This window comes from Camelina sativa, chromosome 11, assembly GCF_030686135.1.
Source record: "Camelina sativa cultivar CO46 ecotype springtype chromosome 11, ASM3068613v1".
NCBI classification, from domain to species: domain Eukaryota; kingdom Viridiplantae; phylum Streptophyta; class Magnoliopsida; order Brassicales; family Brassicaceae; genus Camelina; species Camelina sativa.
In genome coordinates, this window is record NC_141890.1 from 23,746,370 (window position 1) to 23,759,505 (window position 13,136).

Consider the following 13,136-nt stretch of genomic DNA (forward strand, 5'->3'; position numbering starts at 1 on the left):
TAATTTTCCACTAAGTTTATTTCTCAGATATTTAAAATTGAAAACTTAAATATAACATAATACCCACTCTTTTGAATTTATGTATAATTTGTGATTCATTCAGAATATTTTTATATAGTTCTCAAGTTATATATAAAATTTGATACATTATGATAACTTTTGTAAATAAATCTATTTTATTCATTAGAAAATTTAATATAGACTCTTAGAGTTTAAAATTACTATTTAATTTAAAAATACAAATACTTATACTCTTAGAGTTTAAAATTACTATTTAATTTATACAAATACTTATATTTAATTCAAATTTAACTCAAAGAAACCGATTTATGGGTTGTATTAAGTCTTACAAATATAAATATATTGACAGATAGAAACGTATTTTACAAATATGAGTTTTATTATATTATAAATACACATATAGTAATTATAATTCTTTCAGATCCAATACATATAAATTCAATAACAATTAACACCGCAACATCTATATTTAAAATCAAACAAATTTAATAATTCTATAACACAAAATCATAAAAATTATATATAAAAAAAAACATTTATCTTGTGGTATACCATAGTTGGGATTTTAAAATATGTTACCAAATCTCACAAATTCTATAAATTCCACAAAATCTTTTAAAATCATGGTTTGAATACATCTGTTAATGGTGGGTTTTTGTTATTCAAGGCCCATAATGAAAATAAAACGAAATAGTTAAAAAATAGTGAATTCAAATACTTCCTCTGTCCGCACCTTTTCACCTATTAGGAAATAAAAAGAGAGAGAGAGAAGGAGCGTTGTTGCCCCACTCACATCGAGAAAAATTAAGAACTCATCGCCGGAGATGACGAAGAAGCTAAATCTCCGATCAAAAGAGTCATCTCTCGGAGGCGATGCTGAGAAACTCTACGAGATGAAGATTCGAGATCTGGAGTCAGTGAACGAAGCTCTCAAGGTTTTCCCCATTTCTGTTTTTGAAAATTTCCTCGGTTTTTCAAATCTAGAATTGCTTCTTTTGGAACAGTGATTTCGCTTTGATTTTCTCGTTTAATTCATGATGATGTTTCGTCGCTTCAGTTTCCAATTTTGCAGAGAAGTGTGAAATTTAGTGGTTGATAATAATGGGATTAGTTTGATCTGGAATCAGTAGTGCTATGATTTGATTACTCCTGAATTTTTTTATACATCTGTGTGGATTCATCTTTAATGTGTAACTGATTATTTTTTTTCGATTTTGGCAGTGTGATGTGGAGGAGTTAAAGTCAAAACTGGCTGATGTATCGATTAGCTCTTCGGTTGGTACGTTACAGTCAAGCAGAGAGTTTTCTCAGAAGTCTATTGCTACGAAAGTTGAGGTGAAGTTTATTTTTCAGGTTCCAGTTTATAAAGAAGAATACTTAATGCTATACATGTACATTTCTAACCTTAATACTTTGTCTAGGGTATGAGTTCAAGGAGTAAGTCAAATTTGCACTCTATGTGCTCAACGAAGAAGTATAAAACTGAGAGTTCTGTTAAGCTGTTTGATGGTGAAGTTCAGAAATTAAAAGCGCAAAAGGTAAAGCATCTTGTTGCAAATATTGTTTAAGTTCAATGAAAAATTGCAGCAGTTTCTTTTTGTTTTTTTTTTTACTTTTGTGAGTTGTGGCTATTCTTCAGGTTAAGTTGCACTGCAAAAACAAGCTAGCCTCTATGCACTTCAGACAAGTGAAAGCTTCACTAGAAAAGGAAGTTTATCAGGTAAAGAGAGTGGTATTTCTTATTATCATACATTCTCTATGGTTTATGAGTGTATCTCAAATTATGAAGTTGTAGATTCCAGATGGAATCTGGTTACCTGTCTTACTATACTTATCTATGATTGATAAAACGTTCTTGAAAACCTTTTCTTGATGGGTTTGGTCGACAATTGTGATTGCCTTATCTAGTTCTTTGTAACACCTCAGGCTTTTTAGTTTAGTAGTGCTTCTCTTCTAACAGCTCAAAAAAGAGCTAAGGAAAAGCGAGTTTGAGAAAAACGTCCTGTCAGCTTTAAACAATCGCCATCCTGTCAGCTTTAAACAATCGCCAGAAGCTGGTATGACTTTTGCTGATTGTACTGTTCTGTATGTATATTTCAGCAACCGTGGTTTACTGAGTCCATGTGGCTTGTTAATTTCTATATTCTTTTACTCAGATTTTGCAGCTGAAGAATACTCATGCTTTGACAGCCCTGAATCGCCGAAAGTTGCTGCTCCAATCTAAAAAGATTTCTTCCAACAAAAATAAAGGTCAGATAACAGATAGATAGTATACATTCCTTTTTTTTCCTTTTATCTTTTGCTAAATTGTTTAGGTGTCTTCTTTTTAATATGCCAGGTCCATTAAAAGGAACAAGCTCTGGGATTCAGGTATGGATACCTTAGCCAATGTAACATCTTAGTTTCAACAAGAATTTAAGAACTTGGTTAAGTTTACATAGGCTTTCAACTGCACTATTTCTTGAATTTTTTTTATTTAGTATCTTTAGCATTTGTACCTTACACTTCCACAGGAAGATATAGAGACTTGATATTCCATAATATATGTGGCTGTGTATTGATTTCTATAAGTTGGAACTCCAAATGGTTTCTGATTCTGGTTGTGCAGGAGTCTAGCAGTGAACTGGGGCTACTAATGAAGTTGAATAAGATCCATTCTGATTACGAACGCCAAATGAAAGAGTAAGCTTTCCATAGAAAATTTGTGGGATTTTCTTTCTTTTTGCTATTACAACTCTACGAAAAGAACACTGTATGTGGAGCCTAATAAAACTTCTTATTACTTCAGTAGCTGAAATTATGAGTTCTTAACTACTCTTATCAGAATGGCTGAAGAGGTCAAACGGTTCAGCTTAGAGGCCGGTGTGCTGAAGGCAGAATTTGAGGGAGAGCAAAGCTCATGGTAAGTTTGATCGTAGCTAAACTTTTGTTGTAGCTTAAATTGTGTTTACTTACGTAATTGATTATCGTTGCTTCTCTTATTTAGCTCTGCGTCATGTGACAACCAAATAAACCATACTCCAATGGACTTAGAGCTGAAGGAACTCAAAGAGGAATTTAACAAATTGAGTACTCTGGTCAGCCAGATGGAAATGACCAAATCCCAATTCAGTGAAACAGATAAAGTTCAGGTTATCAATCTGGAACTGAATATTTAGTTATACCTACAAGCCAAGGCCAATTGTTCTGGTTTGTGGTCTGATTTATTTATTCTAATTGTTCATCAGGGTGAACCAGTTGAACGCTTTATTACCAGCAAGAATACCGACGATCAATCCACCTTGGAGCCATCTCAACCTGAAAATTCTGAGGAAACACTTTGCAAAAAGGAGCAGAGCAAAGCAGAGGTGTGTTGCTCTTGCACTAAAAAATCTTTGTGCAAGACCAAAAGTTGCAAATGCAGGGCAAATGGAAGCGGATGTGGGGACTCTTGTGGCTGCTTAGCCTCCAAATGTAGCAACAGAGAAGAAGAAAATGTAAAACCAATGCAACCAGTAGATGCTAAGAAACCCGCTGGGATTAGTCATGACGACAAAGACGCAAACAAACAACCATTACGCGACATAGGGAATATACAAGTAAGCTTCTTCTTCTGTGAACCTCTAATTTTTATGGCAAACCTTTTTACATATTTAATTTAAATTTGGTTTCTACAGGAAGCTGTAAAAGTTGGTACGCTGAGGAAAGTGCAGAAACGGGTTTCTAAGAAATAATGAAAATGGCAAAAAAGGATATGAATGTAAACAGAGAACTCTTCAAGAAGCTGAAAACGTCTATCTTTTGTTTTTTGCCAAAACCGTTGCAACAATATTATCTAAGAGTTGTAAAAGATAAGGTGTCAGACATCTGGTTGTTTTAAAAAAAAAGTTTGAACACAAAAAAAAAACAACTAGATTTAAATAGATTAACATATACCCCAAGCTCAAAGTTTACTAATTGACATTATATTTACTAAACTATCACTTGTGATATATGAATGTATATATCATTAGTACAAAACACTCCTCAATTCAACTTTCACAGGTTGAGAATTTAGTTGTCATATGATTTGAAAATGTAATCGAACACTTTTGGTGTTGGTGTATGAAAACATTTAAAACCATCCCTTAGTGAAACAATAAAATGACGAAATGCGCCTAGATGATGCAAATTGGGTTACGCCGGTTCTCAAATAACATTTACACAATAATATCAAGTATAGTTCATAAGGGAACACAATAACTAAGAAAGAGAAGAACGTTAGAACAAGAATAACAAATGCTTTGTGTCTCTTATTAACATGAAACTCTTTGATCTTGTGTTTGTTGTAGTGTATATATACAAGAGAGAACTATGCAAATTTATAGAAAGAATACAAAGCTATGGTAACTCATATGAGTTTAGACACTTAAAAGTTTATTTGTAACAAAACAAAACAATAATGTATACTATGTACCAAGCCTAAGATTAAGTCGCCTTAACCAGATAGAGTGAAGCATCATATGCATCACATCGTAGGGTTTAGCTGGACGATTCAGCACGAAATGCTTCTTCACTTCTAACACTCTCTTATACATCTTCAAGTATCTTACAAGTGAGACACTCTGTAGAATGGTTTTAATCTCTGGTATCCTGGAAACAGGGATTTGTATTGAGAAGGAATCCCAATTAAGCACATCACTGAATGGTAATGAATAATTATTCGATATGATCACCGGTACACAACCAGCATATATCGCCTCAACCTCTCTAGGGCTAGCGACCTCCCAACCACTCGGACAGAGACAAAACTTGCTCATTCCCATTAATTTTGTATAGTCTTTTCCCGGGGGAAGATGGTCATAGACTTGGACTTCATTGTCCATTTCTTTCCAATGTTTAAATAAGATTTTTCGGATATCACCGTGACTTCTTCCAGCAAAAAATGCGAGTATAGATCGAATTCTCGGCGATATACCGAGAAAAGATGGACCCAATTTACCTTTAGGAAGGTAGATCTCTGGAATGGATACGTCCACATTAGGCCGGAATCCTTCCGAGGTGTTAGCATTGCAAAGTCCCCTTATAAATTTTTCAAATAACTTTGGATTCCCGTCGATCACGTCTGGTGCCTATATATACACACACAAAAAAAAGGTAATCATATTTCTATGCAAAGTTATAAAATAGATAATAGATTCTTGATTACATATTAATCAAATTACAATATTCAAGCAACTACGTGAAAACCAAAAACAATATATGATATCGATCAGAGTTGGAGAGTTTCAGGCCAATTTCAATACGTAAATCTCTAATTCGTTTCTTGTTTAGTTATGTATCTAACAAGATCATCGGGTATATAATAATTTTTGTATTATACGGCTTAAATCTTAGCCAAATTGGTTTTACTAATTACAAAAACTATCTAAGATATTAATTTAAGATGTCTAATATTATTACTACGATACTATCAAGTCTCAACGGTGAAAAAGAAAAGCGTGAGTATAAAATATACGTACCCAGTCATGGCATGATACCATGAAATGATCGCCTCCCTGGCTTCTGTTCCAATAGGGATGTTTAGTAGCAACTACGTCAACGTAATCCTCTATAAGACGGTGTAGGCGCGTCCGCGAAAATCCTTCAACAGAGCGGATGGGCTTGTAGACGTAGTGGATAACCTTGGCGACACTAAACGGTACGAAGAAAACGTGAGCATTCTCGGGGCGATCCGCCCGAAAACGGCTTCTACTCTTGGGGCCGTCCACGCACATTTCGTCCATGAATTGACCTTCTATGCCGTAAATGTCATTCACAGGGCCGTCATGGAACAGTGGGACCTCTCCCTCTGTGTATGTCCACACCTTAAACCGATTCATCATTTCCGTGTGACTCCTGATTTTTGTGCATACAAAAGTGTGACATCAATGTTTATTTTACACAAATGTAATTTAAAAAGCATCAAGAAAGATCACGGAGGTGAACTACCTACGCCACGTTGTTAGTCACTAAATATCTCATATTCTGTATCCTTCTTGTTTATAAAGAATCGCATAGTCTTTTATCGAATGAACCAACATCTCTTTATTTCAATTTTATATTAAAATCTTAATTTGATACGAAATTTGTTTTAAAGAAGACAAAAAAAAAAGTCTAAATGGTTTTGTTTTTAATTAGTTTTTTTAATAACACATACTTAATGATTAAAACCTTTTCACGGAAGCTTTTTAACTAAAAAGTTTATATATATGTTAAAAAGGTCATTTGAATCATTTTCGTATGAAAGTAGTTGAATATAATAAAAACTTCTTTTTAGTTTTGTAAAAACCTTAATCTCAAAATTCAATTGCATTAAAACTCTAGGAACTGAAAAAAAAAAAAATAGTAAGAATAGAAGTCTTTTGCTTAAATTGAGGCATCTCATCGGAGCCGTTGTATAACACGAGTACGTTGCGTAATTGTGTTCTTTTGTCTTTATTGCAACTTTATTAAATGTTGAGTTCTTTGATGAAATCGATGCTTAAATAGTTGGAAAAATAAAAATCCATGTGAACATTCATAATTGTCAGCGGTATATCACCTTTGACTAATAAATCTAAGTACTTTCAAATACTGTACTTATATAATTACTAAATGGAGAAATTTATTTGTATGGAGTATTTTCTTTTATAACTTTTGGTTAAAAATAGAAGAGAAGAATAGTGAAACTCAACTGATGAAAGGCGGCTGGATTTTTGTAGAGGGAGCTAACATAATTTTGTGTTGAAGCTGCTTTCTTAATTGCTGCTCTTGCTTTTGCTAAATCTGATTCTATTTTATCCAACCCACTTCTCTTCTGATCGTACCAAACAGAAACAGTTTTTAAATATTATTAGAAAAAGAAGTTTTGATAGAAAAGTTTGTGAGAGTTGAAAATAAAAACTAAAAGAATAATTACATACCCTGATAATAACTTTTTTACTTGTAGGACTTGGAGACTTATTTTGGTTTTGTTGATCATCGTATAAAGAAGAAGGGGAGACTGAAGAAAGAGTAGTGTTTGTTGTGTTGCTCTCTCTAGGAAGAGGCAGTAGTAGTTGAGAAGGAGAAGAGGCTGGAGCAAAACTAGTGTTTGTTGTGTTGTCCTGTCCAAGAGGAGACAGAGAAGGAGGAAAAGAGACAGAGACAACAGAGAATTGGTTTCTGTAATCGATCAAGGGCTTATTATTAGTTGGCTTTGTGAAGACAAATAGTGAAACAGAAATAAGAATAAGAGATATGGAGAAAAGGGTTAACAGAGAAAGAGAGCATCTTCTTGATGATCTTGGAGCAGCCATGGATATGTTTCTTTTTTTTTCTTTTTCGTTTACTCACAAGAGGAAGACATCAGAGAATTTTGGAAGTGATATGAGGAGAAAGGAAGAAAAGTCACGAAAGATTCTTTGTTATGTCTCAGTCATATATCATTAGTGGGAGAAATGAGTTTTTGCTTCACCAAGCAACTTGTTCTCTCTCTTTTTTTTTCTTTGATATTTAAATTCAAATTGTTTTTTTATTCTTTTTGTCATGTTTATTAAAAAAAGAAAAGATATTTTTCTGTATTAAACAAGGAAAAAAACTGCTGCGATAAAATAAATAAATAGATACTTTAATCTGCTAAATGGCAAAAATGACAATTTGAAATGTCTTTATCTGGAAATGAAACAGAATGATCAACATTATTTTTGTTTGACCAATGCTTATGCCATCTTATATTATCGAGTGGTTCTTAATAAATATATTTATTCTTAACATTTATATGGAGCTTATTCAATGATCAACAACGCATTATTTTGTTGAATCAAAAATATTTTTGGTCATTTGTTTAGTAGTATACAAATGACAGGTAATGCGTTTAAGTTGTTTAATACCAGTAAACTTGATTCAGTAATACTGTGGGAGTGGGACAGAAAAGTTTGAAAAAGTTTTGTTTATCTCTTTAACGTCAGTTAGACACAAAGATTTATAATCCTACAATCAATGCGTTTGTTGAATTGATAACTACTGTATATATTTTTAAATTAGACTATACAATATAATAATACAGTAACAGTATAGAGCTAAGTCATATTATACGTATACTGCTAGTCTTTATCATTGTGACATTGCTTACCAAATTAATTTCAAGTCTTTTTCTGGTAGATAAGAACAATATAATTATAAATTATAATATGATTTTGTAAAATCAGCCTATATAAGCAATACAAAGTATTCGCTAAATCTATGTTTTTCCCAACAAAAACATGTGAACATAAACTACTTTATTTATAATTTGTATGAACGCTTAAGCAAAGAATAAACAATATATTGAAGAAAAAAAAAAGTTAATGCAAGAATGTTAACACCTTCACTATTATGATTCACACTAACAGAGTTAATTTAACATTACAGATTTTAGGTTATATAATACAAGCATGCATTAATTAAACATTAGAGATTAAACACACTAAATTTAGTGACTTAAAAGTATATTTGTATGTTAAAGACTTAAAAGTATTTGTATTGACGACATTTTAAAAGAAAGTATGTGCGTGAAGTATTCTGAAGCAATACGAGAACGTGGAAAAAGGAAACATGTTTAAGATCTCCGTACAATAAAAGTTTCTGGATCTTTTTACCCGATGCACCTCCTCTCCTCTTTTAAGATCCGATGTCAAAACTCTACGTTATGGTGTAGGTCTTAACAAAAATCAAAAAAAACTTTTTTTTCTCTCTTTCGTGACTGAAAAAGTGATCGATAACTCTATATTTTACCATGTTTTACCATACATTTATCTCCTGTTTTACATTGTTTAGAGTTAGTTTTAGCACATTTATGTTTCTTATTCTCAGTTTATGCATTAGAATATATTTTGCATAGCAATTGCATATTCTTGTGCATAAACAGGTGAATTAGGTGCTTTGGAAACGCCAAGGAGAAGTTGTGATCAAAAGGAGTCATCTAGCAAAGAAATAGGGCTCAAAAGAGGAGAAAAGCAATCACTCGACCAAGGACTCGAGCACACACTCGATCGTTGCCAAAGAACACTTGGTCGGATTCAAGACGAGCCTCTCAAAGATCGACTAGAATAAAGATCTTCCGTTGGCATTCAGCTTCCGCGTTCTTCATCAAAGTTTTAGACAATCGAGTTAGCTTTCCAATGTGGGTGGTCTCAGGCCGATCTGAGTAGGGGGTGCAAGAGTTATCACTGTTTCACTGAACGGTTATCATACCAGATCGACGACTGGAACTACTTGACAAACAACTAGACCATGCACTCGACCGAGCACATGGTCGAGCACTTGCCACCGGTTCTCTATTTTGTCTTCTAGCTAACTAGAGCTTCCCTTCTTTCCTATAAATAGACCTCTCCCGCTCTCGTCCTCCCCTCCAAATAAGAGAACGCCGCAGTCGCCCGAAGTCTCAGCTTCTGTCCTCAACCATAATGCCTCAGCTAAAGCGCAGCCTCCAGTCTCAGCCATTACCCCACGGATCTATCCCTTCCTGTCAAGGAAATTTTAGATCTGTTGGTACAAATTGCTACTGTGAGTCCCCGTTTGGCAATACTCCCATTACCAACTCAAAATACCTCGTTTATCTTGAGGAATGCTTTGGAGGTAGCTCTTGCTGTTCCCAATGGGGACGCCAGAGTTTCCCCGAACCCAGAACAGGGAACCTCCCGCATTGAACCTGACTCGTCAGCTTAGGCTTGAGATTCAGCTTCAGATCGCAACGAAAACCAAGAAGATAATTGGCTTGATGTTCATATATTTTACCTTGTTTTCCCTTAGTTTATTCACAACTTTTGCATCTTTTGCTATCCATTTAGGCCATTATTGTGTAGCTTTAGGACTAATCATGCATTAGAGTATAGTTGCATTGCATTTGCATCTTTTCATGCATAAACAGGTGATTTTGGAGCTTAAGGAGCATGGAAGCAATGCTGAAGAGAAGTGAAGCAATCATGAGGAGAAAACAAGAGAGTTAAGGCTGAAGAATCAAGGTCCAGAGTCCAACTCGACCGCACACTCGACCAGACACTCGACCGTGTGCTAAGAAGGACTCGACCGAGTGGAGAATGCACGAGAGAAGCCAGCTCGACCAGCCACTCGACCGAGCACTGGTCGAGTTGACCGAGCCGTTGACTGCTTTGACTTTTTGTATTTTTAGGGCTTCCACCTCATCTCCTATATAAGGTCCTTGTACCTGCAGCCACCAAAGAGTCCAGCTTTTTAGAGAGTCTAAAACCTAGTTTTTACCTTTTTTAGATTTATTCCTTTTGCACTTTCTTTTATTTTTTAGATTTTGTACTTGTTTAAGAAAGAAAGACTAGATTCTTGTATTTTGTTGGTTACATAACTTTCAAGATATTAAGATTTCGAGTTTCATTTCTTTATCAATATTGTAGATCTCTATTTCATCTTTCTAATAATGCAAGTTTCAATATTTTCTGGGTTTTTGACTTATTTCACCATGTGTTCTTGTGAGTAGTTTGTTTAGGACCTTGAGGATGGGTTAGGCTGGGTTGATCTTGTGGTTTATTTGATTTGGTCAAGCTTGATTGTTGTAGGTCTCTTCTAGGCTAGATGTTCTTAATGCTGATCCTATATCTGAGAAGGTAGGGTTTGATTTCAAGCATCTTAGCATCACACTAATGTCTAAGGAGCATAGATAAGGCTAGATCTAGAGCTTACCATTAGGCTTGCTAAGAGATTAGAGGTCTTGTTTGGTTTGAGATGTATTGCTTAATGCCTGCTTGTGTAGATTCTTTACTTTGTGAGAAAAAGTCTAGAAATGCATAGGTTTGATTGTTTCTTGCCATGAGAGTGGATTAAACATGTCTTAGAATAGTATGTCTAGAGATTAGCTCAAAGTTTGCTTGAGATTTGTTGACCAAGTTAGATAACCACAATGATTAGTTCAGCCCATGAATCCCTCCTCAAGGCCTTCTTTGTTTATTAATATCTTAGTCTAAATATCATTGCTTGCTTGTTGTTTGATTCGTTTTTGCATTGCTCTGTTTTTATTGTGTTGCTCTGTTTTCACGTTTAGTCTAGCTCGACCCTGTACTCGACCTACACTCGGTCGAGTGCCGCTCGAGTTCGTCCCCAGAACTTGTGTTTATGATTTGTGATTGTCCTGTTTTATTCCTGTTTTATTCATGTTGCATTCATTTAGCTTTCTGTTCATTACTTATCTTGCATTAGTTCTTCATCAACATAGTTTCTATTTCTGTTCTTGCTATTATAATCATTTTGTTTCATTTGCATTTAGTTCTTAGTTCTTGTAGTTTGCTTTCTGCACTTTGCATTTTCATTATAGGATTGTTAGTGACAAACATCCTTTACATCTGACTTGACTTAGTCTCATATGCACATCTTAATTGTTCACAAACACTCAAATTGGATTGACACCTCTTATACTACAATTGCATAAGGGGAATTGAAACACCCTGACATCCATTCATTCATAAATCATCATTTCATTCATCATTCACCACACCACAAAAATAGTCAGTTTCAATTTGGCGCTGTTGCCCATTTGAGTGTGTTTTTGTGACAATTAGGATCAAAAGAAGTCTAAGATTAAGTTCGTTTATCCACTTGTTCACTACTGATCTTGTTTCTTCTACTGCTTATCTGTGATTGAGTTTCAGGTACCAGCTCGACCACCAACTCGACCACCACTCGACCGAGTGCGTGATCGAGTACTTGATCGAGTCAGAAGCCGGATTCAAATAGACTTCACATCTCAGTCTACTCGACCTTCAACTCGTGCCAGTGCTCGACCGAGTGTCCGTTCGAGTCTGTAACCATGTTTCAAAGCAGTCAGTTCCATTATGCACCCATGCACCATCAACAAGGTTTCCAGACTCAATGGTGTCACCCTCCAGCGTTTCAGACCTACCAAGCCCAAGAACCTGACTTAAGAGCTATGTTGCAACAGCTGTTGCTTGGGCAAGCCAATAAGTAGATTGAGGAAGCAAGGCAGTTTGAAGAGCTGACCCAGAAGTTGAATTCTTATTCTAATGACCTGAGTAACAAGCTTGAAAGTCTGACCTCTACATTCCAGTACATGGAGAGCTCCATTGCTTCTACTTCAACTCCTAAGCCCCACCAATTTCCTGAACAAGCTAGTCAAAACCAAAGGGATTTCACTGTTAACGCCATCCATCTCCATGAGGAAAATGTCACTACGGACAGTGCGATTCAAGGTGGGGAGGGTTCGTCACTAATTGAAGCCCAGAGTGAAGGTTTTACTGAGCAGACTGAAGCAGAAGAACAACTCGACCAGGTGCTCGACCACACACACGGCCGAGTACCTGATCGAGTGGTCGATCGAGTTGAAGACACAAAAGCTGTCAAGCCTGCTAAGTACATTCCTCCTGCTTACAAGCCACCTCTACCATTCCCAGGACGTTTCAAGGCACAAAAGATAAGGGAACTGAGGGAGATCATTGAGCAAAAGGAAAAGATGGCTTTACAACAAGCGGAAGAGAAAGCTTTGAAGGAAGAAGCTGTGATTGAGAAGAAGGAAGTGATGGGCATACAAGAGGTCATCATTGCTTACCAAGAAGAAGAGAGAGGACCTGCCTTGGAACAGTATGCTCCATATCCTCTCTATCAAGATTTTTTGCTTGAGATGTCAAAGACGAAGGCTCATGATCAAGACATGAGGGATTTGAAAAAGATTGGGAAAGCTGTTATCCCAACAAAGCTTAAGGATCCATGCTCATTCAACCTACCCTGCTCCATCAGCTACATGCATTTCAACAAGTGCCTTTGTGATTTAGGGGCTTCAGTGAGTTTGATGCCATACTCAGTGGCTGAGAAGTTAGGTTATGAAGATTTCAAGGCAAGCAACTTCTATATGACTCTAGCAGATGGGTCCAAGAGGGATGTGGCTGGAGTGATCGAGAGCTTCCCAGTCAAGATAGGAGAAGCAAGGATCCCAACTGATTTTGCAATCATGAGCATGGAACATGAGCCTGAAGACCCTCTTATCTTGGGAAGGCCATTCTTAGCCACAGCTGGGGCTGTAATTGATGTGAATATGGGGACTATCAAGCTCCACCTGACTGAAGACTTCACTATGAAATTTGACATTAACAACCCTACTAATCTGCCTTCCATCAATGATCCACCTTACACTATCA

At 35.7% G+C, this 13,136-nt stretch overlaps 2 protein-coding genes across 3 annotated transcripts; one reads left to right on the forward strand and one right to left on the reverse strand.

Moving 5' to 3' along the window:
- Window positions 1-646: 646 nt before the first annotated feature.
- Window positions 647-3,850, forward strand: LOC104723951 (kinesin-like protein KIN-4C). 2 transcript variants are annotated; one of them, XM_010442381.3, is made up of 12 exons: window positions 647-956; window positions 1,243-1,356; window positions 1,443-1,559; window positions 1,661-1,741; window positions 1,982-2,050; window positions 2,178-2,271; window positions 2,360-2,391; window positions 2,630-2,703; window positions 2,846-2,923; window positions 3,008-3,152; window positions 3,249-3,599; window positions 3,678-3,850. In XM_010442381.3, the coding sequence occupies exons 1-12, from the start codon at window positions 846-848 to the stop codon at window positions 3,732-3,734; spliced, it is 1,323 nt and encodes a 440-aa protein (XP_010440683.1). In that variant the 5' UTR covers window positions 647-845; the 3' UTR covers window positions 3,735-3,850. The 2 variants fall into 2 exon arrangements, with proteins under 2 accessions (XP_010440683.1, XP_087332344.1); XM_087476218.1 differs by lacking the exons at window positions 647-956; window positions 1,243-1,356; window positions 1,443-1,559; window positions 1,661-1,741 and having other exon boundaries at window positions 1,767-2,078.
- Window positions 3,851-4,272: 422 nt separating this feature from the next.
- LOC104723952 (xylogalacturonan beta-1,3-xylosyltransferase) lies at window positions 4,273-7,512 on the reverse strand. The gene is made up of 4 exons (XM_010442382.3): window positions 6,924-7,512; window positions 6,696-6,817; window positions 5,502-5,877; window positions 4,273-5,111 (listed from the first exon to the last, which is right to left on the reverse strand). The coding sequence occupies exons 1-4, from the start codon at window positions 7,296-7,298 to the stop codon at window positions 4,449-4,451; spliced, it is 1,536 nt and encodes a 511-aa protein (XP_010440684.1). The 5' UTR covers window positions 7,299-7,512; the 3' UTR covers window positions 4,273-4,448.
- Between the last annotated feature and the right edge of the window lie 5,624 nt (window positions 7,513-13,136).